The sequence below is a fragment of the Anopheles gambiae genome, chromosome 2, assembly GCF_943734735.2.
Source record: "Anopheles gambiae chromosome 2, idAnoGambNW_F1_1, whole genome shotgun sequence".
NCBI classification, from domain to species: domain Eukaryota; kingdom Metazoa; phylum Arthropoda; class Insecta; order Diptera; family Culicidae; genus Anopheles; species Anopheles gambiae.
This window is the reverse complement of record NC_064601.1, coordinates 38,615,631-38,640,044: the sequence shown is the minus strand read 5'-3', so window position 1 is coordinate 38,640,044 and position 24,414 is coordinate 38,615,631. Positions and strand designations below refer to the sequence as shown.

At 46.4% G+C, this 24,414-nt stretch overlaps 1 protein-coding gene across 2 annotated transcripts; it reads left to right on the top strand.

Annotated features, from left to right (window-relative positions):
• The first annotated feature begins 2,419 nt into the window (after positions 1-2,419).
• Positions 2,420-23,966, top strand: LOC1274194 (protein tramtrack, beta isoform). 2 transcript variants are annotated; one of them, XM_061641466.1, is made up of 4 exons: positions 2,420-4,961; positions 13,358-13,784; positions 13,933-15,082; positions 22,598-23,966. In XM_061641466.1, the coding sequence occupies exons 2-4, from the start codon at positions 13,647-13,649 to the stop codon at positions 23,938-23,940; spliced, it is 2,631 nt and encodes an 876-aa protein (XP_061497450.1). In that variant the 5' UTR covers positions 2,420-4,961; positions 13,358-13,646; the 3' UTR covers positions 23,941-23,966. The 2 variants fall into 2 exon arrangements, with proteins under 2 accessions (XP_061497450.1, XP_061497449.1); XM_061641465.1 differs by lacking the exon at positions 22,598-23,966 and adding an exon at positions 17,386-22,151.
• Positions 23,967-24,414: the final 448 nt, after the last annotated feature.

Sequence of the window (24,414 nt, the reverse complement as noted above, 5' to 3'; positions counted from 1 at the left end):
ATGACGATGCCTACGATAGACGGGCGTGCGCTAGTGTGTTCCTCGATAGGAAATGGTATCCACACACACACACACACTTGCTGCTAGTAGTAGAGTGGAGGGCAAGAAGCTGAGAATGGGGTTGATGGGGAGCTCCCAGTCCGCGCTCCCAGTGGATCCTAGTGCGGCAACAATGCACCACTGTGCAAGCGGGTTGGTGTTGTACCCAAGGCTCCTACGCCCCTGCTCCTAGACCTGCCGCGCTGAACCGTGAAACAATTGGATGCGGAGTTAGCAGTTAAGATGCAAATTACCGTGCCCTGGAGTAGGATGTGAACCAGCAAGACCCAGAGATTGTGGAGAAACACAAGCAAGAAGAAACGGAGCAAAAGACATCAGACAGAACGAGGACTCCATAGTGTCCCCCCAAGGAAAGATGTTACATTCCCAACAGGAAGAATGTTTTCGCAAACGATCGTTGGCAGTGTAAACGTGGCAAGCACACACTATTCCTGCGCGGCGACTTGCCACGGCGTCATTCTCCAGCGGCACGGCTAGGCGCTAGAACTGCGTCTTCTAGCGACGCTGGGGCCGCAATTAGTGAACTTCCCTCCAGTATGTATACATTGCAGAGGGGAAGAGGGGGGAGGGGGATGAGTATGGGGATGGACGGTGGTGGAGAGAGCGATGCGATCACACGGTCATCACAGATGAGCTAGACGCGTCGGAGCAGGATAAAATTCTGCAAAAAAAAGCACGAGAGCACAATTTGATGATTTTATCGCACGTACACATCCTCCCGGCTCAGTTCATCAGTCCAGTGTGCCGCCGACGTGGAAAAGGCCAATTCTCCACCCTGCTGGGAGCAAAATGGGCGCTTCTGTAGTGGCCGGGGAAGGGTGAGAGTGGGGAGTTGGGAAAACTCTTGCGAGAAAAGTCATAAAAGCCATGGCGTGTAGCGCACGAGTTTCTACACCACCGGGTGTGGCCGCACGATGGAAGGGACGGGAGAGGATAGGGCACCCCGGGTGAAGAGGGGGGGGGGGGGGGGAGGGTTCATGAGAAGCGGGTCGTAAGCCACCGAATTCCCTCGTTCGCTTGCTCTCTTGCCGCGCTCGAGACCGCAGTTTGTGCTGCCGAACGCCTTTGGGGACGCTTGCAAAGAGCATGCGGCAGAGAGAGAGAGAGAGCAAGCTAATCCGAATGCGACGACGACGATTCATTTGCCACGGCATGGAGCTGCCTTTGGAGGGTTGGGAGGGGGTGCGTTTTTCTGAGTCTGTAGGGTGGTGGTGGTGGTGACGGGAGCCCTACGCGGATAGGAAACACAATCAACAGCGCACACACAACGCTGCTGTACACGTCCCATCCACATACACTTACCCACACACACGTATACTCACACATTCACACGTACACGTTAAAAACGCATCGTCACAATGGGGATCGAGAACTCTGTCCTCGGATGCGGATTGTGTCGAAAGAAGCGCGGCCACGCTGCTGTGTATATATCCCCTGAGTGTGCAAACGATGCGCACTGGCGAAGCTCCCCTCGAAGGTGGTTGAGTATGTGCGCGAACGTATTTGTGTGTGTGTGCGTTGGCGATTAAGTGGATAGCTTCACAGGGCGTTGCGTTGCATGAATGGGCGGAATGAGGGGGCAGTAAATAGTACAGGCGAAATAAAAACAGTACTGCCCGACGGATGAAGGAAATGTACTGAAAATCCTCAGAATGATTTGTTTCTTGAACTTGGTTACCTACGCAAAGAGTACTCGCCTCAAACGGATCAGGATGATGATGTAAACTTATTAGAAAAGAAATGAATTGAGTTAGTAGGAATTCCCCCAACCGAGTCCCAGAACAAAAAACCATCGGTTTTTCCATCGGTTCTGCTTTGCGCCACGTTGGTCGTCCGAAGTCCTCTTTCCGACATCGTCAAATCTCAGAAAACCACACACTCCTGTTGCGTGCTCCCCTTTTCATCCCCACCAACGCCGCTGACAAAACACAAAACCCACCACTGCCTCCCTGCCTGCCACACTACTCTACTACTCCTTACCCACACACAGCCGCAATCTACCCCTTGCACGTACAAAACGATGATTTCAAGCGCAGGGACTATTCGTGTCGCGACAAGTCAAAACTGTTGTGTACGGAAGCTTCAAGGAATTCTCCCCACCGCTTACTCCCGTGCTGGAGTGAGCGGGAGAGCACTAGCTGTTCCGCGCGCGCCCTCAAACCGTGCGCTAGCGCGAGAGCGAGAGCACTCGTATCCGTGCAGCGAACACAAACACACACACACGCGCGCAAGGAATGAGCGAGAAGCCGATGTGATGGTATGCAGCGCTCACTCGCTCGCACAGCGCTGTATCGCAATGTGCGTGGTCGGCTCAAGTCCGTCCAACAAAAAGGAGCGCGCGCTCGGATACTGTTGCGCGCTGTAGTGTGTGCGTTTTGGGTGTGGGCGCGCTTGTATGCGTGCGTGTCGCGATACGAATCGAAGCCGGCGCAGCCAGTCGCGGTGCTGTGTTGGTGCATGCGGGCTCTCTCTCTCACTCGCTCGCTCGCTCGCTTTCTCTCTCTCGCTCTCACCGTGTGTTGATTGCGGCCGCTACAGGAGAGGGGGCTGCACACACCCAGAAGATCCCTGCGCCTGTGGTCGGTGCTGGTGGGAAAGGAGAGCGCGGACGGTGCGGCGGGCGGAGCGAGTGCTACAGGGTGTGTAGGGGTGAGCAAAGGAGCCGAGCCGAATTGAGCGGAGCGCGCGCGTGGAGAGCAGTGCCGGGGATAGCTAAAATTAACACACACCCCTATTCATTCGAACTTGCGTCGCGGACTCGACAACACGTTCGCAGCGACACAGCACCGTGCAAGGCAGACAGTCCGTGTGTGTGCCTCTCTCTCGCGAGTGTGGAGAGGCTCAGGAAAAAGGGAAAGAAAATCAAACAAATTCCGGACAGACCGAGAGCGCCCGTACAGCGAATAGATACATACCGTCGTCGTCGTGTCGTCACCAGGACATACAGTGTGTGTGGGTCGGGACCGTGTCATAATCATCATCGCGGCCAGTACCGTACGCTCCTGCAAGTGGAGATAACCGTTCTTCTGTCCTCTGCGTTGGCCAAAGTGTGTGCTAGTGTACGGGATTGAAGGAAAAAAAGGGTTCACTTTTTTACTATTCCTGCGACATCGCAGTGTGTGTTTTAGTTTCGTGTTGAATTGTCAGCCATCGATATCGCACACGGCCGTGTGTGCTGTGTGTGTTGTTCCTCCGTGTGGCCAACCAGTTGCTATCGTGGGGCGACCGGTGTGATAATAGTGCGGTGTGTGTAGAAACACATACATATAGTGCGGCGATAAGGCAACCCCCTTTTGCCAGTGCGTAGCTAACAGTGCTTTGCCTGAAGTTCACCCAACGTGGTGAATAAAATCCTGAAGCAAAAGCTTCGTGTGCTTGTGTGTCTCCTGCGCTAAGTGACAAAAAGTGAAGCAACAAATAGAACGTACATTCCTTAGAATCGTGGAAAAAAGAGCGATCCTCCGACTCCCTTCCACCACCTCCCTGCTGCCCATCATTGCTCAAGGGTGTGTTGGGTGCGGTTTTGCCGTTCTCGATCGAGACTGTGTGTGCGTGTTTGTGTGAGATAGTGCGTGATTTTTCTGTTCTCCGTGTCTCCTCCGCTCTGCGTGGTGGGGCAAGCGGCAGACTCGTGGCACCGTGTGGCGTTTCTGTGCGTGATTTACTGGATTTTTCAGTATTAGTCGAAAATTTCCCGTTTCTCCGTTTCCACACCCCGTGACGCGATTGATCGATCGGTTCATTAAACCATGATAATGGATATGACATAAAGTGACGTCATACTGTCAAATAGCAACAACAGCAACAAAACCCACCCGTGTGTGCCGTGTCCTGTGTGCTGGATGTCAGAATCGTTCTTCCAACCATACAAACACACTTCATTCATGCACAATTAGCACACAGTCATCACTACTGATCTCTGCTGATGGGGCCCACCACGATGATGCTGCCGTTCGCTCCTCCGTGTCGCAGTGGTGAGTGTTGCGTCGCCGTCGCTGTGTGTGCTACCGCTTAGTGTCGCGTTTCCACTGTGGAAAAAAACGCAAAGCGCCACTGATTGTGCGGTGCTAGTAGAAGTAAAAAGAAACGGAAGGTCCAGTGTGTTGCGGCTGCTGCAATATTTATACATTTTTTGCGTGAATTGCCTCATAAAAAGAGGACCAGTGCGTGCTGCGAAAGTGTGCGCTTTAGTAGTGTGCTGTTGTATACCCACACACACACACTAAAAATCGCGAATGTGACGAGTGTGTGCTTGCGACGAAAGGCAACATTCTTTCACACACCACACCGCCGATTCTAGACGTGAGGATCATCCCTTGAGTGCGTTGTGTGTGTGCGTGTGCGTGTGTGTGTGTAGCTCTGCTGTGCTGTGAAAGAAAGAGCATCCGTTGTCTCTTCTCTCTCCCCCCCCCCCCAGCACAAGAGAAAAGTGTGTCGCGCCAGGCCCCTCACTCACAAGAAGCAAAAGAGGAAGAAAGGGTGTTCAAATTTTTGGCGCGCTGATTACTGCGATTGATTGTGAGAGGAAAGAAGATTTTTGATCGTGTGTGTGTCTGTTACTACGAGCACTAATGTGTGTGTGTGTGTAGCGTGGTGGGAAAAGGAAAAACGAAACGTATCGTAGTGTGGCGGGTTTTATGTGTCAAAAGGGTGGAAGTGAAGTGAAGGAAAAGCACAATTTATTGGTGGGTGTGTTGTACTTGTCGGCGGTCGGCAGCTTAGAGAAGTTTCGCCGAAAAACGTGTTCAAAAAAAGAGCAACGTGCGTGACACAAAGAAAAGCGCGTGTTTCGGGAAGCATCTCGTCAGCAGCAGCATCTCGAAGGAATCACCGAACGAGGAACACCAAACCGTCATCTCAGCCCCCCAATCTCCTGTCGTCGCCGGTGTTAGAAAGTATAGGTACGTGGCAGTCTTCTTTTTGCTGGCCGGGGAGATTCACTTTCGTTACGCGACTTTCGCGCGAACGCGCTTCACTGCCAAGGATGAGCAGTGTAATTTTTCTTAAGATTCAAGGAAATTCTTTTGCTACAAATGCGCAACATAAAGAGAGGAGAGAGGGGCGGTTGTAATGATAATTTTAGCTCGTGCGCTTGTCATATACTTTGCGGTGGTGAAACTGCTGGGAAATGACAGGCGGTGGCGATCCTTTTCGATCCATTTGCATCTGCATTTCATTTAAATGGAAAGAAAACGGTCACAGCGTGCATTTCCACGTGGCTGACTAAAATCGACAACCCTCGCTCGCCCTTCCTCCAACAGCCATTCCTTTTCTCATGAGACAGTATGCGAATGTTTTCGGGAAACTGTACCTCCCCCCCCCCCCATAGCTTGCCCTCCCCATTTGCTCTACATGGTCGGTCCGGTTCGAGATTTCTTTATAACTTTCTTTTTCTTCAGCGCTCACACAGACACACACACACACAAACAGGCCGTCCTCGTCGCACTCGGGGGGGTTGGTAACCTCTTTCGCTGGAAAACGGCCGCTAGCTCGCACGAAAAACCAAAAACATCGTGCGGTTGTTGATTTTCTATGCAGCGCCATCACCACCTTCCGTCTCTCTTTCGTTTTTGTTTTTGTTATGCCAAATGGTGGGAAGGGATCTTTTGCCACGTCGTAGTGTGTTTGTTTGTTTGGTGATTTTCGTAATTATATGTACAACTAATAGGTAAAATAGCTAAGATTTTCTGTTGTGGCACTGTGAGAAGAGGAGAAAACATTCTAAAGAGCTTCCCTTTCTCGTCTTCGAGAACGTTCCTTCACTTTCTAAGCAAACTTTTCAATGTTTGTGTTGTTGTTTTTTCCCTCTGTTTCATGGAAAAGTAATTGCCAGTGCTCCAAACGTCACACCTTGTCCGCAATCCCTCTCTACCTCTGATAGTGTTTCCTGTGTCAAGGATATTAATTTTCCTACTGCACATACACATACACTCCCAAACACTCTGTGTGTTGTATAAGAGAGCCCCCACATGAGTCTAAATAGGATTTGTTAGAAGCCATACCAAAACGGGATGGCACAGGATGGTGATGATGGTTGGACAGCAGGACGGCAGGATGGACGACAACCGTGCGCAAAGGATGCGTGTGACGCAAAGACGGGGTGGAGTGGTGGATGGACGAGCGGAAAAGGATAACTATCGAATGACATTTGGCTGCTTCTGTGTGGGAAACTCCGGTGACGGCTGTGTCTGGAAGCCTTTCAAGGACTCGTCCATTGCCTTGCTTCCCAGCACGGCGGAGACGGGACAGGTACACGTTGGCTTCGGTAATCAACCAGCGTCTGGACACGTGCGCGCGGGTAGTGGCGAGACGGATGGAAAACGAATCCACCCAACTGTCCAGTGTTTCGTCCTATTGCTACAGTGCGGCAAGGATATATCCAATTAGGCCTCTCCCTCGCCGGTTGGCTGTGACAGGATAAGAACTGTATCCAGTTGAACATGCCAACACGTGAATGATTGTCCACAAGAAGGAGGGGAGGAGGACGTGGCAGACGAGCATTGTGGAGATGTGTTGTTTTCATTTGTTTCAAATTGGGTTAAATAACGAGGGAACAACAAACACACAAGAAGCTAATATGTTCTCCATTGGGGAGGAACGGGAGGTTTAACAAAAAAATACTCCTCATCCAAGGTACATATTGTCGCATTCTGGACAGGGACAGCGAGCGTGAGTCATACAATTCTCACAAACACAATCACAAAGCTTCAACCGACACATCACAACAATAGCTGGTTGGGTGGATTCGAGCCGTATGTAGATTTACCTCGTTACATGCCTTTCAACATACGCTGCCACAGTCGTCGTCTCCCTTGTAATAACCCCAAGGACATGCTGCGGTTTTGGCTTGTTTACGGCCGGTGTGCACTCTCCCAAGACGTGGAGTGAATAAAGCAAGATCTTGTCCTGCATTTAAAAATAAACCATCCGTGGAATGGGCGAAGCACAGATTGGTTCCCACCGTCATCAACTTGGAACCCAAAGAGAGAGAGAGACGGTGTGTGTTCTTGTTGGCGAAGACACTTATTTGATGTATTAATTTAGCATTTTACTTGTTGTGATGGCCAATGGAAGCTTTCAAGAATTCAAAAGAAAACCAAGATCGGAAAACTGCGCCGGAACACAGCGCTGTGAAATGGAATGTGTGCCGCAGAGAAAGGAATAGAGTGAGAAACGATCGTGACTGCGATCCTTGAGCCCTCTCCCCACGAACACGAGCTGCAGAGAAAACATGGGAAGTGTTTCACAAACTGTGAAGAGTGTAGAGCGAAAGAGAGAAGAAGAGATGTACTGACCGAGAGACAAAAAACGTTCTCTCTGCAGTAGGCAATCAAAATGCAGCGCACAAGTGTGTGGTTGAGAAAATCTCTCCCATTCCCCCCCCCCCCCCCCACGAAAGAGTCTCCACAAGGCAAAAGTGTTGGGGGATGGATGGGGGATGAAAAGTAGGCGATGGGAAACTCTGGGAGCCAGCAATAGGCTTTCAGAGAAACCAACACAAACGCTAGAAAACGTAGCAGTCGCAGCAGCATCAGCCGGCAGCTTCATCTTCGCGCGAGTGTTTCTGGCCCAAGTGTTCCTTACCAGTGACGAATGGTTGAGCGTGTGTGTGTGCTTGTGTGTGGGTAAGCTAGGCGAGGAGGTTGAATGTTTGGGGTGGTATGAAGATGTAGCTTTTGAGGGGGATGGGGGTAGTTTAAGTAGGTGTAATAGGTCTGCACTGTGTGCTGAGGCCAAGCGTTTACTACTACCAACAACCGGATGGGGCATACAGACACACGCGGGAGAGCCGTACTAATTGTACGTGACTAGTGTGACATTTGGCTGATGAATGATGCACACAATTGTCCTCATCAAGAGGTTCCATGGCCCATCTTAAACTTTAATTACAAAACTTGAATGTTGTGGGGATTGACTCGTGGATGATCTGATAAAAGATTACATTCTGTATTCAAAAACGGCAGCAAAATAATCTGATAAAAAGAAATGGATGAACTTAATCCAATCGACATCATCTCACCACCATTTTGTCTACCATTTGTCCCATTTGTCTACAAATCCAGGAGGCTGCAAATGCTTTTGTACTACGTTTGTTGCATGATGGTGGTAGTTTGCCAACCCTGGCCGCTACTGTTATTTTCCCCACCGAACGAGCGAGATAATGTACGTAAAATGCAAGGGGGGGGGGGGGGAAGGAAGGTGAGCTATGGAAAACGCACGGCACGCAGTTGTTTGCGCTTGTATTGGTGTGCATATCTCCTCCTTTTCAACGAATACGGAGCGAATACGTGCGCTGAATTTAGGGGAGAAAAATGAATCTAACAAAAAAAACTAGGAAGGGGAGAGTGTATTCGCTCAAATCGCTCTCCTTTACTCTGCTCGCGCGCTCACTTGCTCTATCTCTCGTTCTCTCCCTCTTCAGCTTCCTTTTTGCTAGGAGGAAAAATCATGCATGCGGAAAATACAAAATGGCGTCTTTTTGTTCAGACACATCCCTCTTACATTATACACCGTGGGCCGTGGGCAAAGGTTTAGGCAGCTTGACATGATGTAAACTCGTTGTAACTTTTCGGTTTGAGGTTTAAAAGCACACAAAAGCACATCCCACGTAAAAAAATCAGTTTTGTATCGCTCCTCTCTCAGAACGGAGTTGAATATGTTAAGACATAAAGCTCAAAACGTCGTCATGTCCCCCCCAACTTGCCACAGTTGTGTAGGTTGCGTTGAAGGTCTGTTTTACAACCGTAATCTTTCCGTTTAGCAGACATGCTAGGAGGAAATTGCTTCGCGCAATGTTCACTACTCTCGTTGTGGTTGTAAAAAAGCCCCATCCCCCCTCCCCCTTCCCTTCTTTTCCCCTCTTCCATATCACACAAGCGATCCTACTCGTATATGACGCTGATGGGATGCACTTTTCCGCTTGTGCAATTGACGTTCACTGTCTGTTCTCTCATTCCAATCTCGTGTACATTAACTGCAGCAGTAATTATTTCTAACCATGTGAGTGTAGAATGGACAAGCAGCAATTGCTGCAGCTATAGAAGATTTTAGTTCGTTTCATTATTTAGTGCACGATGTTTTCATTTATTAATTTTTTTCCTCATTTAGCTGGCAAAGCTTTTGCTAAAATGGAATGAAACCTACAAACGAGATCTCTCCATCAGGGGGGTGCATATGTATAAATATATATAGCGAAACGAAGTTGATAATGTGGGCAAAAATCCTGATTCTCTAGCTGGTTCTTGTTGCTATAGGCGTGAAATCTCGTTTTCCTTTCCTACGCGCGCTGCAAGCGAAGGACAGAGGAGGAGAAGAAGGAGGAGGAGGTCCACCGAGTGGCGGGAATGTGGACGCCACGGAATCAATAAATCGAACGATTAGAGCAGTTTGGCGTAAGCAATGTGCGCGTATTTGTTTGTGGCTGTGTACTGCACGATTCCCAACTTCCAAGAAAATATCGTTTATCAGCAAATTAGTTTTTGTTTGCAGTTTGCATAGAGTTTGTAGTTTTATCAAACTGTTCCATCTACCCGGCGCTTTCGCACACACATTCGTTTAGTGGAGAGGAAAAATAAAATGTCGATGAGTAATCGTTCAACAACCCCAAAATAAACCAACTATGAACAACACAGATGCGTCGTGTGTCTTGCGTGTGTTTTCTTATAAGAATCTAATAGGAAAATGTTAGTATAGTAGTAGCAATCGAATCCTCGCTGTACTTCCATCAAACTAACTATAGTCCCACACCCCCCCCCCCCCCAATACACACACACACACACACACACACACACACACACACACACACACCAGTTAACTCCTCTCGAAATCGTGTGTAGGAAGAACCGCAGCGCCATGGCAAGTCCGATGATTGTGTGTGCCGCGCAACGCTTATGAAAGTGTGGGTGGAACGGGTTCGTCTCTAACGCCCGTCACAAAGAAGGGAAGCAAGGGTGTGCTAAGGGGGTGTTGTGTAGCAGCAGCAGCAGCAGCATCTAGCACACGAAACGTAGTCTAGACCAACACAACCGCGCACAGCCCGCACAGAGCGGCGGCACCACGGTAACATAAACTGAAACTTTGCCGTGTTCATTTTTTCTCTTTTTCTTTCTACCATTTGCTCGCGGGGGTGGCTGTCAGTTTGCTTCGGTTCTCATAGAGAAAAAAAAAACACACAACCACGCGATCATCGTGTATGATAAACGCCAATGGGGGTGGTGGGATAGATAGGCTGCAGTGTGAGTGTGTTTGTGTGTGTTAGTACCGGCACCACGGACATGGATCCATGGCTTCCAGTGATCGCGCTTTGTTAAACCTCCTCCTCCGCCGCGCCCCCACGATCATCCCTCCCTCCACCCACTGTGCAGTGTGCAATGGTATTTGTTGGAGGAATTAGATGGTTCATTTTGTTTCCCAAAAGGCAATCGTGTGCTGCAAGGGGGGAGGACGTAGTTCCATCATGGCGAATGTGATGCGCTGCCTGCTACGTCATCTTGAGTTGCGTGTTGTGTTGTTCTTCACTTCCTTACACTATATTATCCTTTTGATGGTGTGATTTTGATGAATACATCACAACATCACACAGTACGTTTTGCTGTGGTGTGTGTGTGGTGTGATGGGGTGATTCAGTTGGCGGCGGCGGCCAGTTTTATGAATCGCGTACAGAAACGCAAAACGTGAATATATCTCTGCACTAAAATAAATATGCATAACCCATTTGGAAAATCCTGTTTGCTTGCGTCTCTTACCCCGTGTCTCTCTTAAAGAGCTCCTGGGTGGATTGTCATCTGTTGTTTCGCCCTTTAGGCGGGAGCGTGTTGGAATGTTAATCTACTTCAGGGTTTTCCAGAATAATACAGGAAAATACAATTCGATGCTAGGTGGGGCGTGGGATGATAAAACTATTCTCGAAGCTCTTAGGTCTTTAGGTTCTTTAGGTCTTAAAAATAAAAATGATCTCCTTTGCAAAGATCCGATAAAAAATCATGTAAATTAGAGTGTTGCTCTATTTCCAACTCAACCTTTTATCGATTTCAGTATCAAACGCATAAATTACATAAAACACAGACCCCAAATTGCGGTCCGATTTATTATGATTACTAGATAGCCACCCAGCCATTCGGAGGTGTCACAAATACGTCAATGATCATTAACTTTGCATAATAGTATGCAAATCATTTTAATTCTGTTTTCTGTTGTTATAAAGAGCGAATTATGTTTTATTTTTAGAGAAATTTCTTTTTGGCACACAAATTTGCATACATCATGTTGGCAGAACTGCTGCAGCAAAAACCAGTGCACAATCCCCTGAGCCTTTCATTCGAAATGTTTGCTCTCTGATGAAGCTTTATCCAATCCCACCCTTACTTTATCGACCCAATCGTCATTTGTGGCAGTGGTGTGATCCAAAACGCGTGTGTGTTTGCTGCGGTTCACGCTTGTGTGCGGAGTAAGTTTGCGGTAGTTTTTGTTGTCATCCGTGTCGTCGTTTCGTGTACGTGTGTGTATGTGTGTATGTTACGCCATCCTACATTCGATGGGGCCACGCATTAAACTAACCTGTGCCGAGTGCGGAACAAGCGAGCGAAAGAGAGAAACAGACACAAACGACGGGGAGATGTGACGATGCGGTAATAAATATGCAATCGGTTTGACAGGTTGACAGGTTTGTGAAGGTCATGATCATGGGCGTCGTCGGCGCGATCCGTGGAGGATGAATGGGACGGCAATCGGAGGGGAGTAGGAAAGAAGGGGTAAATTTGCTGCCTTGTGTTTCCGTCCCATCTTTAAGGAAAGTTTTCCTACCTTTCCCTTCGTGCTGACCCTTTCCACTCGCGGGGAACACTCGCACAATTCAACAGAACGCGCAACTTTGCACATTAAGAGGGCAACTGTTTAAATTTCGGAGAAGTGTTTACACAAGCAAAGGCATCATCTCCAATAACAGCGATCGCTAAAGGATCCGTTCGTGCTTGAGTAAACAAGCGTTCAGAGGTCTTAACTACACACAAATACCTGCTAAAAATTGACAATTCCAGTTCCAACCTAAACCGGCTCACTTTATAAAAAATACTTTTTAACTTTGTTGTTCAATCGGCAACTTAATCGCACGTAGATGAAGAATAAATTAGATCCAGTAAAATAGGGTCTAGCAGAGCCCGGTGGTGGTAGTGTATCCTCGCCGTTCTCTGCTGTTCCTGCCACTCAACCTTCTTGCCATCCCCACGCTAGCTGCCTAAGGGCCTCCACAAACCCCCCACACTCAGTTGAATATTCATTTTTGTGGTGGTAATGGTACAAAAACCCCATCCTAATCGCCGCCACAGACCGATAGCAGCTTTGTGACCAGTTGTTAAATGGCACTGAAGGACATTTCAACAACTAACCTCCTCCAACCAGCCCTCACTCCTCCTGCCACTTCTGCTCAAAGTTTACGGAATGGAGTCGCAGTTCTGTCGCGCGAGGAAGGGATGATGTAATTTTATGGGAATAACGATAGGAAGAAACCCCCAGCCGTAAATCTTTACCGGATGAATGAGTACGTCTCCTGAGTGGTTAAGAAGATGCTGACTTCAGGGTATTATCTAAGCATTGCAAGCTGCTAAATAGTGCCACATACTCTCCTGTTAAAGGAACGATTGTATTGAATGTTACATGATCTTTTTCTGACTCTTATAAATGCTAAGTTTAATAAAATCGCTGAAGGTTTAAAAAAAAATAAAAAGGGTACTTTTCTATTGTCGAAGCTTTCAGTGTTTTTGCTGTACTTAAAGTGAGCCTGGGCTGGAGATGTGCGTGCTGTGAAAGTACATTTGAATCTCGAAGGGCACTATGCGGTGTAGCGTCATTGGGTCGTGTACACTGGGCAGAAGATCCCGCCGCACCGTTCGTAAATGACGTTTTATCTGCGTTAGGACTGAGGGTGCGTTTTGTCACGTTGTAATCTTCGAGCTATAGAGCTTCTTCCCTTGACGCTTCGAGTTATTTGGCTTGGGTGCGTCTGCTTTTTATCTCGCTGTCTGACGTCAACAAACCCGGGTCGGCCTTACAATCGTTCGCAGTAAAGCACGGAAGTAAAGCGCAAGTCGGTTTAAAGTGAAGAACAGTTCATACTATTACTTGTGACAGAATATTACAACAACAAATAGTAGTTATTTAACAATGTTTTGCCACATTGATTTTCCGTTCTAAAACGAGTGGGGATATAGCTTCTTAGTTAATGACATTCTTTTGTATTTACTACTACTAAGCACAAAGTATTAATAATGTTTTTTTTTTGTCTGTTTCTCTCCACCTACAGCCACCAAACCTACAACCGAACTGGAAAGACTGAATCACCCTAAGTTCAAGCTGCTGATATACAGCAGTAAAGCGATAGTAACTTTTATCTTGCCTTCTAAAACGTCTAAACGAGGAAAGATAACGAAGGACGACGACTAGCAGAAGCATCAACAACAACAGCGCCGATATCGGAGTACCCCGATAAGAGCAACGGCTATTTACGTCTCTGTTCCCAAGGGACCCCGAGATAGAGAGGACACAGGATTCCTTGCTTGACGGAAAACAAAACAACAAAAATCACAGTAAAAATGACATCCCAAAGATTCTGCCTCCGGTGGAACAACCACCAAACCAACCTGCTCGCCGTGTTCGACCAGCTTTTGCACGATGAAACTTTCATCGATGTAACGCTGGCCGTTGAAGGTCAGCACCTGAAAGCACACAAGGTAAGAAAACTGCGCCGCGTTTAGGGCCGCCGTCTCTCTCTCTTAATGGACAAATGGCGCTGTTCCCTCTTTGTCTAGTCTTTTTTTCTAGTCAATACAAAAACCAACCAACCAACTAACGGGTGACGGGTTTCGTTTTTCTCGCCAGATGGTGCTGTCCGCCTGCAGTCCTTACTTCCAGCAGCTTTTCGTCAGCCATCCCGAGAAGCACCCGATCGTAATCTTGCGCGATGTACCGTTCAAAGACATGAAGTGTCTGCTGGACTTTATGTACCGCGGCGAGGTGTCGGTCGACCAGGATCGGCTGGCCGCCTTTCTGCGCGTCGCGGAAAGCCTCCGGATAAAGGGGCTCACCGAGGTGAACGACGACAAACCGAATGCGCCCTCTGGCTCGGCGTCCGCAACAGCAACCAACTCGGCCGGCTCGGCTGCCTCAAGCGGTGCGCAAGCGACGGGTGCCACCACCACTACCAACACAGTTCCAAACGCGACAGTACAAAAGAACAGCAGCGGAAGCAGTGGCATGGTGTCGCAAGTCGACGATGACGAAGACGATCGCTGCTCGCCCGTACCCAACAGTATTGCGGTGGCGCCCAACGCAGCCAGCTCCGGCCAGGCGCAGGGCGGCCATCTAAAGCCGCTACCCCCACTGCTCTCCTCCACCGGCATCGTTACCCGCAGCCACAGCAACAGCTTGCTGCAGCAAGGTGGCAGTAGCGCCGCCAGTGGCAGTGCGATGGTGCAAACGAATCCGCTGCTCGGTACTGCCCTCTCGCAACAGAAGCGCAAGCGTGGTCGTCCGCGAAAGCTGTCCGGAAGCGATGCAGGCGAGGGTGAAACGGAGGGAAATTTCGTCGGCGGCGGCGGTGCGCCCGGTGAAGAGTACGACAGCAGCTCGATGGATATTATGGATGTGAAAATTGCCAGCAGTGGCGCGTCCAACTCGGGCGACGACGACCAGCAGCTAAGAATTGTGAGCAGCCGCACGGACGACGACGATACCCTGATGCACGAAAAGGCCGAACAGCTGGACGACGAGGACGACGAGGTAATGGACGATGAGGCGGACGAGCTGGTTGACGATGTCGATTTGGAGGCGGGCGACGAACCGCGGGGTACCTCGCCGTCACTGGACGAATCGATGGAAGATACCACCGGCAACATGGACGGCACGACCAACAACAATGGCAACACGAATCGATCCGGCAGGCAGCATCAGAAGCAGGGCACCGCGGCAGCCAAGCCGTCGCGAGCTTCCAAGCGCAGCCGAACGCGGAACAACGAAAACAGCTTATCCGGTGAGTACGACGAACGCCTTTTGCGGCCATTTGCGGCCATTTGCGGGACAAAAAACGCATATCGCACATACATGCATTGCACACACTACTGCATATTAGAAGAAGAATAAATCGCACAATTATTTGGTTTGGTTTTGAACACATTATTTTCTTCATACTAGCACTGGGGACACACACATTGACTGCTATACACGTATATGTGGCTCTCGTCTGCCACTGTTTAATCACTCGCATTAATAATCACTCTTTTCAGTGAGTTTTGAACCAGAGTAGACTCACTCTTTTCAGATTCATAATAACAATTCACCACACAAGATGACGTAGCTACCTACCATTATTTCGCGATTCTATTCAATCTGACGTGTTTCAGGTCGACTAGCTGCTTACACTTAGATAACTTGTTAGTCGGCAAGGAAGATGAGTGGGTGGAATCGTAGAAAACACTCAAAACACATTGAGCAGAGTTTAGTTCATGCCTTAACTTTTAATTTAAAATCACATCTATACTTCTTCATAGACAATTGACATATTGAGTAGCTTGGAATTAGTACGAGATATGGTACATATTACAGACAGTACACACTCTCCGTTATATAAAAAACATGCACAGAACACTTATAAAACGTGATTCTGCCGTGTGAGATGATTTTCTATAGTAAATTTTTAAAATAAAATTTTTTCCCCATGGTCCCATTTCCTATCTTTTGTCGTAAAATTTACTAACCATGTATATATACACATATATTTGCATATAAACACGTATTTGTTGTCTTAATCGGGTTCGTAAAAAATGATTGGTGTTTAGTTTTAGACGAACAAATTCATTTACAATTAAATGGTGCCATTTTACTGCTTGCAACGCTTATGTTTCTACATCTATTCAGTATCTGTTCGGAAAAGCTAAAAGGGATGTTTGTAGTCCGCCGTCACTCATCGCTTTAGGGATCGGTTATAGCGCGATCATTCGCTACCTCTGTCATAATACTTCAAAGTGTAGCTCACACTACCGCCACCTAGAAGAGCAAACTAAAAACCAATCAAAATAATACAATGTGTTGTCTGTGTGCGTGTGTGTAGAAAAAACGAACAAATTGAATTTTAATTTAAAATAATACACCGTGCACACAGAGGAACACATTGCTTTATTCGTATTGGCGCTGTTTCGCTCAACAAACCTGTCAATAATTTTAAATGTGCGGCGTTGGGATAAAACACACAACATAATGCACATTTCCTTTATCTGCCGTAATGTTTCGGATAGTGTTAGTGGTCGTAGTTTGCGTTAAAAAACAGGCTTAAACCCATAACAAGCACACTTAGGTTGAATGAATAGCGCAATCCAATATTACAAGCCGAAAACGCGGACAAGTATATAAAAAAGGTGAGTTTCCGCCTTCCCATGCCGCTGAAGCTTTACGAATCGAATGATTTAATGAAAGAGACTCTGAAAATTGAAAACGTATGAACATACGTTTTCGTGAAATGAAGCATATTTGAGTGCCAGTGTAACAATAAAAGTTGTCAGCAAATCGGAGTTCAGTTGGCGATGAAAATACGTACCAATATGGCCCAAAGTTGGCAAGAACATAGGCCAGTTACCACCAAGTCTTAAAGGTCCCTCATAGCTTTCCGATCGTGATATTGATATGGTTTTCTTGGAGTAATTATTAGCACTAAAATTATTTAGCAACTAAAGTAGTAGAAAAAAAGTATTTGTTTGTTATGATTGGGTAGTGCTTTTGTTTGATCGTTTCATAGCATAAACGCGCACGCTCTCTCTCTCTCATTCTTTTTTCGCAATTACTGATTATCCTGTTGTGCTAATCTATCGCTTGCTTTATTCTCTCCTTTCTTCCATCCCTGATGTGTTCTGGTATCGACAAAGCGAAATATGATTTGACAAACAAAAATGTAATACACTAATGACCAAATATTGCACATTCTAATGTAGGAAATCACATTTTAATCGCGCCAGCGAATGAAAACATGAGCACAAATCCCATTCCATTAAATCATCATCACTAGAGCTGAAGCGGCTTGGGAAATTGGATATTTTTCAATGCTTTTACCTGTAATAACATCTGTACACACATCATGATTCATTTCTAACCCTATGTATCCTTTAGTAGTGTATTAGTTTCGCTTTTGCACCCTGTCACAGTACACATTTTCATTGATCCATCTTGTCCCTTCCGTCTGCTTTGTTGTGCTACTTCTAACTAACCCAAAACCTTCCACACTAGTCACCGAATTGAACTTTAGCTAACGTACGATCCTTCGACTCTTTCTCTCAATATTTGTAGATTCGAAAGATTCATTTGCTGAGGATGATAAATGCAACAAACTGGACGGCACGGGTGCCGGCGAAGAGGAGGACGACATTGAGGATGATCAGTATGATGGACGCGAACTCAATTCGAGCCTAATGGAGCCGCAGCTGCTGCTGGACGAGTATGACGAACCGGTCGAGTTTAAGTTCGATCCACGCACCGACAGCGGAGCCGTCGATTCAACCTCCAACAGCAACTACCTACCGCCCTTGCAGCCGAAACCGGGTCTAAAGATTGCTAGTACCAGCGGGGGCGCGCGTATGCCTCAAATCTCGGTCGTACCGACGACGGCACTCCAAATACCGAAGCTGGCACCCCTCACGGCATCCGGCGGCGGTACCAGCAGCTTCCTTGGCGGTGGATCAAACAACAAATCCTCGGTAAAGCTGCACAAACGCGCCCGGCTAATGACACCAAAGAAACCGAACGGCATGACCACCACGCAAACGATACTGAACAATCTGAACAACAACCTGAACGAAAGCTTGATCTCAACCTCGAACACCGCCAGCGGCGGATCGTCATTGTGCATCACGGGCATCGGCTCCGAGATGTACGACATGTTTTCCGGCAGCGTGCTCCGATCGTCGAGCCCGCGCTCGAACTCGAACTCACCCTCGGTGAAGGGCGGCAGCGGCAATGACAGTGGCTCACGCACGCACAAGTACGCCGTGATTGACGATACCGAGGGCAGCGTGCGCGATTTCTGTACCAAAGAGGGTGACCACGTGTACCGGTGCAAAGTGTGCGCCCGCGTGTACACGCACATCAGCAACTTCTGCCGGCATTATGTGACCTCGCACAAGCGCAACGTGAAGGTCTATCCCTGCCCGTTCTGTCTGAAAGAGTTCACGCGCAAGGACAACATGACGGCGCACGTGAAGATCATCCACAAGCAGGAGTACGCGCAGCAGCAAACGACAGGCGTCGGGCCGGGCGGCACTTCGCCCGCCAGCGGCGGCGGAAGCAACTCCCGGGGCGAGGAATCGTTCAGTGCCACCCTAGTGGGTGGGCGGAACGATTCGACCAACGGTGGGAGCTCCCTCACGACGGCCTCGATCATTAACGCGGTCGGACTGCAGCCGAAGCTCGGCACGAACAGCGGCGGTACGGGCGCTATACGGATCATGTATCCCTTTCCCGGGAGTGGCCAAGCCTCGCCGGCGGCTGCAGCCACAACAGCAGGATCAGCCGGCAGTGGCACGGTCGGGACGATTACCATCAAGAAAGAATTTCAAGAGAAGTCATCGTCCTCATCAGGTGCCAATTCTCCGACCGGTTCGGTTTCGTCCAGCTCCAGCGGTCTCGCTGCGCAACCGGCCACCGCAACCGTCAGCCAGTAGTAGGAAACACCGGAAAGGTTAAGCAATTCCACCACACACCTGTTCAACTGTTGTCCCCCTTCCCCGGTTTCCACAGAGCGACAAAAAGGACCAACCACAGATGATAGAGGCTAGTAATTGGTAGGGAAAATGAAGCAAACTGCTGCAGGCTCTTGGTTTGCCCGTCATATATGGGACTGTCCCTCCTTTTTGCGACAAAATGCAGAGAACTGCACGATCGGTAGGCTAGCCCATACAAGAGCTAGAAAAATCATTCCTTCAAAAGGGTATTTTGTAGTTTTATAATATCGTGGAACTCTCCCCCTAAAACCTGAACAAGACAACAACAAACATGTTGGGGTGCGAGTTCTTCCTTTTTTTAACAAGCAGGTCTTTGTACTGGTTTTTTTTAAATAGTTGTTATAAGCTTGAGTGTGACGCTGTTGCTCTAAGTGTCTAATCAAAAATCGCACACTAATTGCTGCGTTAAGTGAGTAACCGTAAAAAATTATGGTGTTACTAAGGTGTGCTGTGTGTGGTTCGGTGTATGAGCGTCCAAAATCGACAGCCCACTTCTTTCCCCACTCTACATTTAAAATCGACCAAAAGTTTGGCCCCTAGCAGCGGGCTGGCCCAATACACACACCCCCCTCGATGGATTCTCCGTTAGTTTGTCTACTACTTTATATATGTATTGTATGCGCGTATTTAGTGTTGTAATGTATTTTTAATTAATGTTTGTAAAATTTTTGTTTGCAAAGATAATTGTGTACCCGTTTGTTTTATTAAACCTCCCTCCCGGTGCGCTTGGTTCCGAGGCAACTCCTACTCCTCCCGTCGGGGAGGGGGTCATATACAACGGCACAAAACAACAATTGCTTCACTAATGTCTTCCCCAAAAATAGCAAAAGCAATCGAAACGACGAAATGCTGTGCTTCAGCTGGTTGGAGACGATCATTCGATCGTACCAGTCATTGATGCGCAGCCGTTTTTGAATTGTAGCAAAGTACCACCTAAATCATAGTACTACGATCATGATCTACGATCTGTGTTGCCGCAACGCGCATGTAGTGCAAAGAGAAAGCAACATACACTAATTCGCATTTCCTTTCGGTATAGCTCATATTTAGGAAAAACAAACCATGAAAATGTAGGGAATGCGGAAACACCATGCATCCACTGTACATTATTATTTAATAGCAGGATTGTTATTTGTTTTGTGTTCTTCTTTTAAACACAGAATCAGCCCAAAGAATGATTCGATTTGTTTCCTTTTTTTTTTGTTAATTATTTTTATAGCAATTCTTTATTTTTCTAAATTTATACATACATATTGGTGGGTGTGTAGGTACGACATAGCGGCAATGGCATTGCGGTTTGGTTTTGAATCATTTCAAATATTTCATAACAAGCTGTAGTTGTTATTGTCCGTCAAATGGTTTTAAAACAACAACCAAGTTATGAGGTTTTTGTTTGATGTGTTACCTTAACAAATTTTATGTTTAAAATTACAATCTGTCTTTGTTATTGCATTGGTCTCAGCTTGGTTTGTATTATTTTTATGTTATTTAAACTTAACGGGCGCGTGAAAAAGCACACCATCGTATTGATTCAGAACAACATATGTATGAAGGGCATTAATGTACGCAGAATTGTATTTAAGAAAATGTATGGGACAATGAATTCACTTCTCTTACTACTATAGACCGCTGTCTTTTTTACCATCCAACTGAGATGTGTACATCAAAATATTGGAAATGTAACAAATTTTAAGCTGAATTGTTTCAGAGGTGGTTTAGAAGAGAACAATCAATAACCAAACTAAACCAACATTGGCCGTTAAATGTTGCATTCGTCCCACATATGTTTAATAGATGTATAAAACGAAAAAGGCTGAGATAGTAATTGTAGTTCGTAATCTTAAGCAGCGTCGTAACGCACTTGCGCGTGGTTATGTTGTCACAGAGCTGGGTGGAACATTTTAATTTGCGCTCCTGCGCTTCTTCAACCAGAATCATCATTGTGCGCTTAGTGCGCCTTCACCAGGCACCACACACAGACACACCGATTCACACAAACTAGCCTGCTGCAGGTTGAATAAATGTAACCCTTTTGGCTATAGCACGATAATGCGAAGAAGAGTGTAATATTAACACGTAAATAAAAAGAGACTAATTTGTTTGTTATGTAAGCATCAATATAGAAGGACAGCAGGGACGAAGGTTGGGTGATCTTAAGGGGGAAGGTCGATAATGTTAGCTTTGTAATTAGTGTGAGTAGTATTTATGCAAAAAGATAATCATATCCTTAGCTACTATTATCAACAGCACCGTAGTTTTTTGTTTTAAATATTTGTTTCTGATGAAATGGTTCCATTTTTCCAAAACCTGGTCGTGCCGAATAACTGTCCAAGGAGAAGTAAATTGCATGTTCGATGAAACTTGCTACCAGGGCATAAACATTTATCCCATGAGGCGAGCGATGCTAAAAGAACAGAAGACGAAGAGGAACAATCGATAAAGAGAGGGACGTGCGTGCATTTTATGATAGTGAATAATATAGTTTGTTTTGTTTGTTTTTCATTTTGTGTATCAAGCATTTTGCCACCCATAAGGCACACTTGGGTTTTGATGGGTGTTGCAGTAGGAAAATTATGAACCACGAGCAAACGATTGAGCTGTAGCAACACATTGCAATACATGTTCTAGTTTTATGAGTTACTTACGCTCGCACTATTGTACTAAAAGTAAAGCATAATAATTTGCAAATTAATCTCTATTTAGCGAACGCGTTGCCTACGGTAATGCGGTTCACAAACGAACGCACCTGGAACAGTAGCTAGGTAAAGATTGAACTCTGCAATAAACACTTGTTTAATCTTACTATCTTTCCGTGCACAGATATTCCCTTCGCAAATCCAATAGTTAGTGCAATTTTAACGTATTAAGTACTTCGTTATATTACTCTGAGAATCTGGCACATCCCCAAATGAAAGCATTGTGGAACAGAAGCTATCCGATATTCCGTTCGTTACTTGCCGCGAGTAGATGTACATACAGAAAGGGAGTTTGAACAGAGAAAACTAAATTCAAAAACGTATCTGTAAACAATGGACAGAAAGATGAACTTTTTTTTTGGTGCAGCGAGGAGAGCAGAAAGAAGCAAACCAAGTTTACCAACTTTTTGTCCTAAAAAATAATAAATCCGCATTTACACTAAATTCTAGTTTACTTTTCTCGACGTTATATTAAACATGCATTGAAAAAGGCATACAAATATCACGGAAAACGGGCATAAAAAGGCAAAAAGAACGCAAAGGGTCGTTAGTTTTAGTAAAACTAATAGTTATATCTAAGAACAGAATCACCAAATAAGATAAATAAATGATAATAAACGCACACACGTATTAAAAGTAATCTTCAACCATGTTTTCTGTTTTGCTTTGTCCTCTGTGAACTTGCAATCGATTTGACCAGATGAGGATGTTCTTTGAAAGAACAATGCAATGCAATGCAACGATGCATCATGCGTGCAGTTGGGTTGATTTTGGCGGCAAATAGGCACGCATTTGTCGATAAAATAAGCTTAATTTTAATCCAATTTTGTGAACATGTTTTATCCTTAAAGCAGCACAATCAACACACATTGAATTGTATGTATATTTAAACAAATGCTATTTGATAGAAACACGCAAACCACATAATAAACAATGATATGAAATTGAATACCTTTGTTATTTTATTTTACTTTTTAACATTTATACTTAACATTTGTTAACATCCGTCTACCAATTTTCATGTTGTTTTGTTGGAATAGAATCATAAGTTATTCTAATATGTGTTTTATTGTCTATCCCTTAAAGGTATGGCAATGATTCCCTATCAAGGGTCGGAACTATCCATATTCCCCATCAATCTGGAGAAAAAGGATCGCAGCACCAATGCAGTAGTAACAAATCCGATCAATGGGGCAGAAGAAGAGGAGGAGAGTGATGAGGAAATTGAGTTTATTCTTCCTAAGGCGTACTGTGCGAAATTCTCAGACGAGGCTGCTTCAAACCCGCCGGAGTCATGCGATGGTGATACATTACCGCCACTGCTGCAAGAGTTGAAACGGAATGGGCATCTGCAGGATGTCACGATAATCGAACGGCGTAGATCGTTTGACGTACCCTTGGTACACCAGACTGCAAACGGGACTGATGATTCACCGAAGGAAGCTAAAGCACCGAAACTCGACGAAACAGACAACGATGAACCTAGTGATCTTCGTGTGCGTGCTACGGCTCAGGACACGCCGACATCAGACGCCGAAGCGATAACCGAGCTGGAAAACCGTACGGACCACATAAATATGCTGAGCGGTGCATTTTCCGCTAAACCAATGAGAATACCTGCTACGGCAGTTACGAAACGTCGAACACGCCACACCATATCGCCGAACGATCCGGCCAAAGCACTCACAGAGATGTCCGTTCGCGGGCTTGATTTGTTCCAGTACGCCACGATCAACGGTGGAATGTACCAATGCATGGAGTGCGCTAAGGATGGCTTTGAAAAAACGTTCAAAAACAAATACAGCTTCCAGCGGCACGCTTTCCTATACCACGAGGGCAAACAGCGCAAGGTGTTTCCGTGCACAGTGTGCGACAAGCAATTTTCACGTCCGGACAAAATGAAGAACCACTTGCGTTTGGCCCACGAAACGGTGCACGAAACGGCGCACGAAACGGGACACGAAGCAAATGGAGAAAGCTCATTGGGGGTGGTCAATACAGGGCTGTGTTTGCAGTTGTCTTTATCTCAGGATGTGCGTCAGGAGCAGCAGTATCACTACCAGAAGCTGTTGGAGCATCATCACGCCCGCCAACAGCAAGAGTTGTCGTCGATAAAACTACTGCACGAAGAGCAAAGGCGTCGGCAGCATGAGCAAGACGTGATGAGGATTAGAAGTGTGGTCAATGCACTCAATCTACGTCAACTGCAACAAATGCAGCAGCAGAATTCACAGGAGCTGGACTTACGCATGGCACCTTCAACGGGACAGCAGCCCGATGTACCGAATCCTACCGTACAATTGCCTACGGAACAACCTTCTCTCTCGGAAAAAGCCAACGAATCCTCGGTCCCGATAGCACAGTTGATAGTTTTGAACGGCAGTATCGGTAGTCAATTAAAGCGAGATGGCAAAAGATTTGCAAAATAAGTCATTGAAATCATGACAATGAAAAATATTACTTTAATTTCCGAGATACGAAAGGAAGACTTAAAGCGCTACCAGAAAAGACATTTTAAATGTGCTGAACAACTATGCCAATGGACGCGAACACCTCAGCACAATTATAACACCAAATTTACTAATATTTTATATACAATTAATACTTTGCCATTTAATACCTTGCACACAATGCATATTCGCAGGGCGAATTGATTGGAAATTATCGTAGAAAGAGAGACGGTGCAACAACGATGCTCAATTTATAAAACGTGCCATTGAAAGATATTATACCATTGAATGAATGAAACCACATACTAGAAGAACAACGCCGTTTACAACGTTGATAGATTTAGGATACGCAACTGTTGTATCACACGCTCATCTGGATATTACTAAGACTGAGTAGTATGGCTACGTTGCTTGTAAAACGTAAAAAATCACACCCATACGTAAACTGAACTA

Excerpts from the sequence above, each read along its gene's own strand:
- LOC1274194 (XM_061641465.1), top strand. The coding sequence starts at position 13,647 with ATGACATCCCAAAGATTCTGCCTCCGGTGGAACAACCACCAAACCAAC. Across the intron at positions 13,785-13,932 it reads AGCACCTGAAAGCACACAAG|ATGGTGCTGTCCGCCTGCAG; the intron begins GTAAGAAAACTG and ends TTTTCTCGCCAG. Across the intron at positions 15,083-17,385 it reads CAACGAAAACAGCTTATCCG|ATTCGAAAGATTCATTTGCT; the intron begins GTGAGTACGACG and ends CAATATTTGTAG.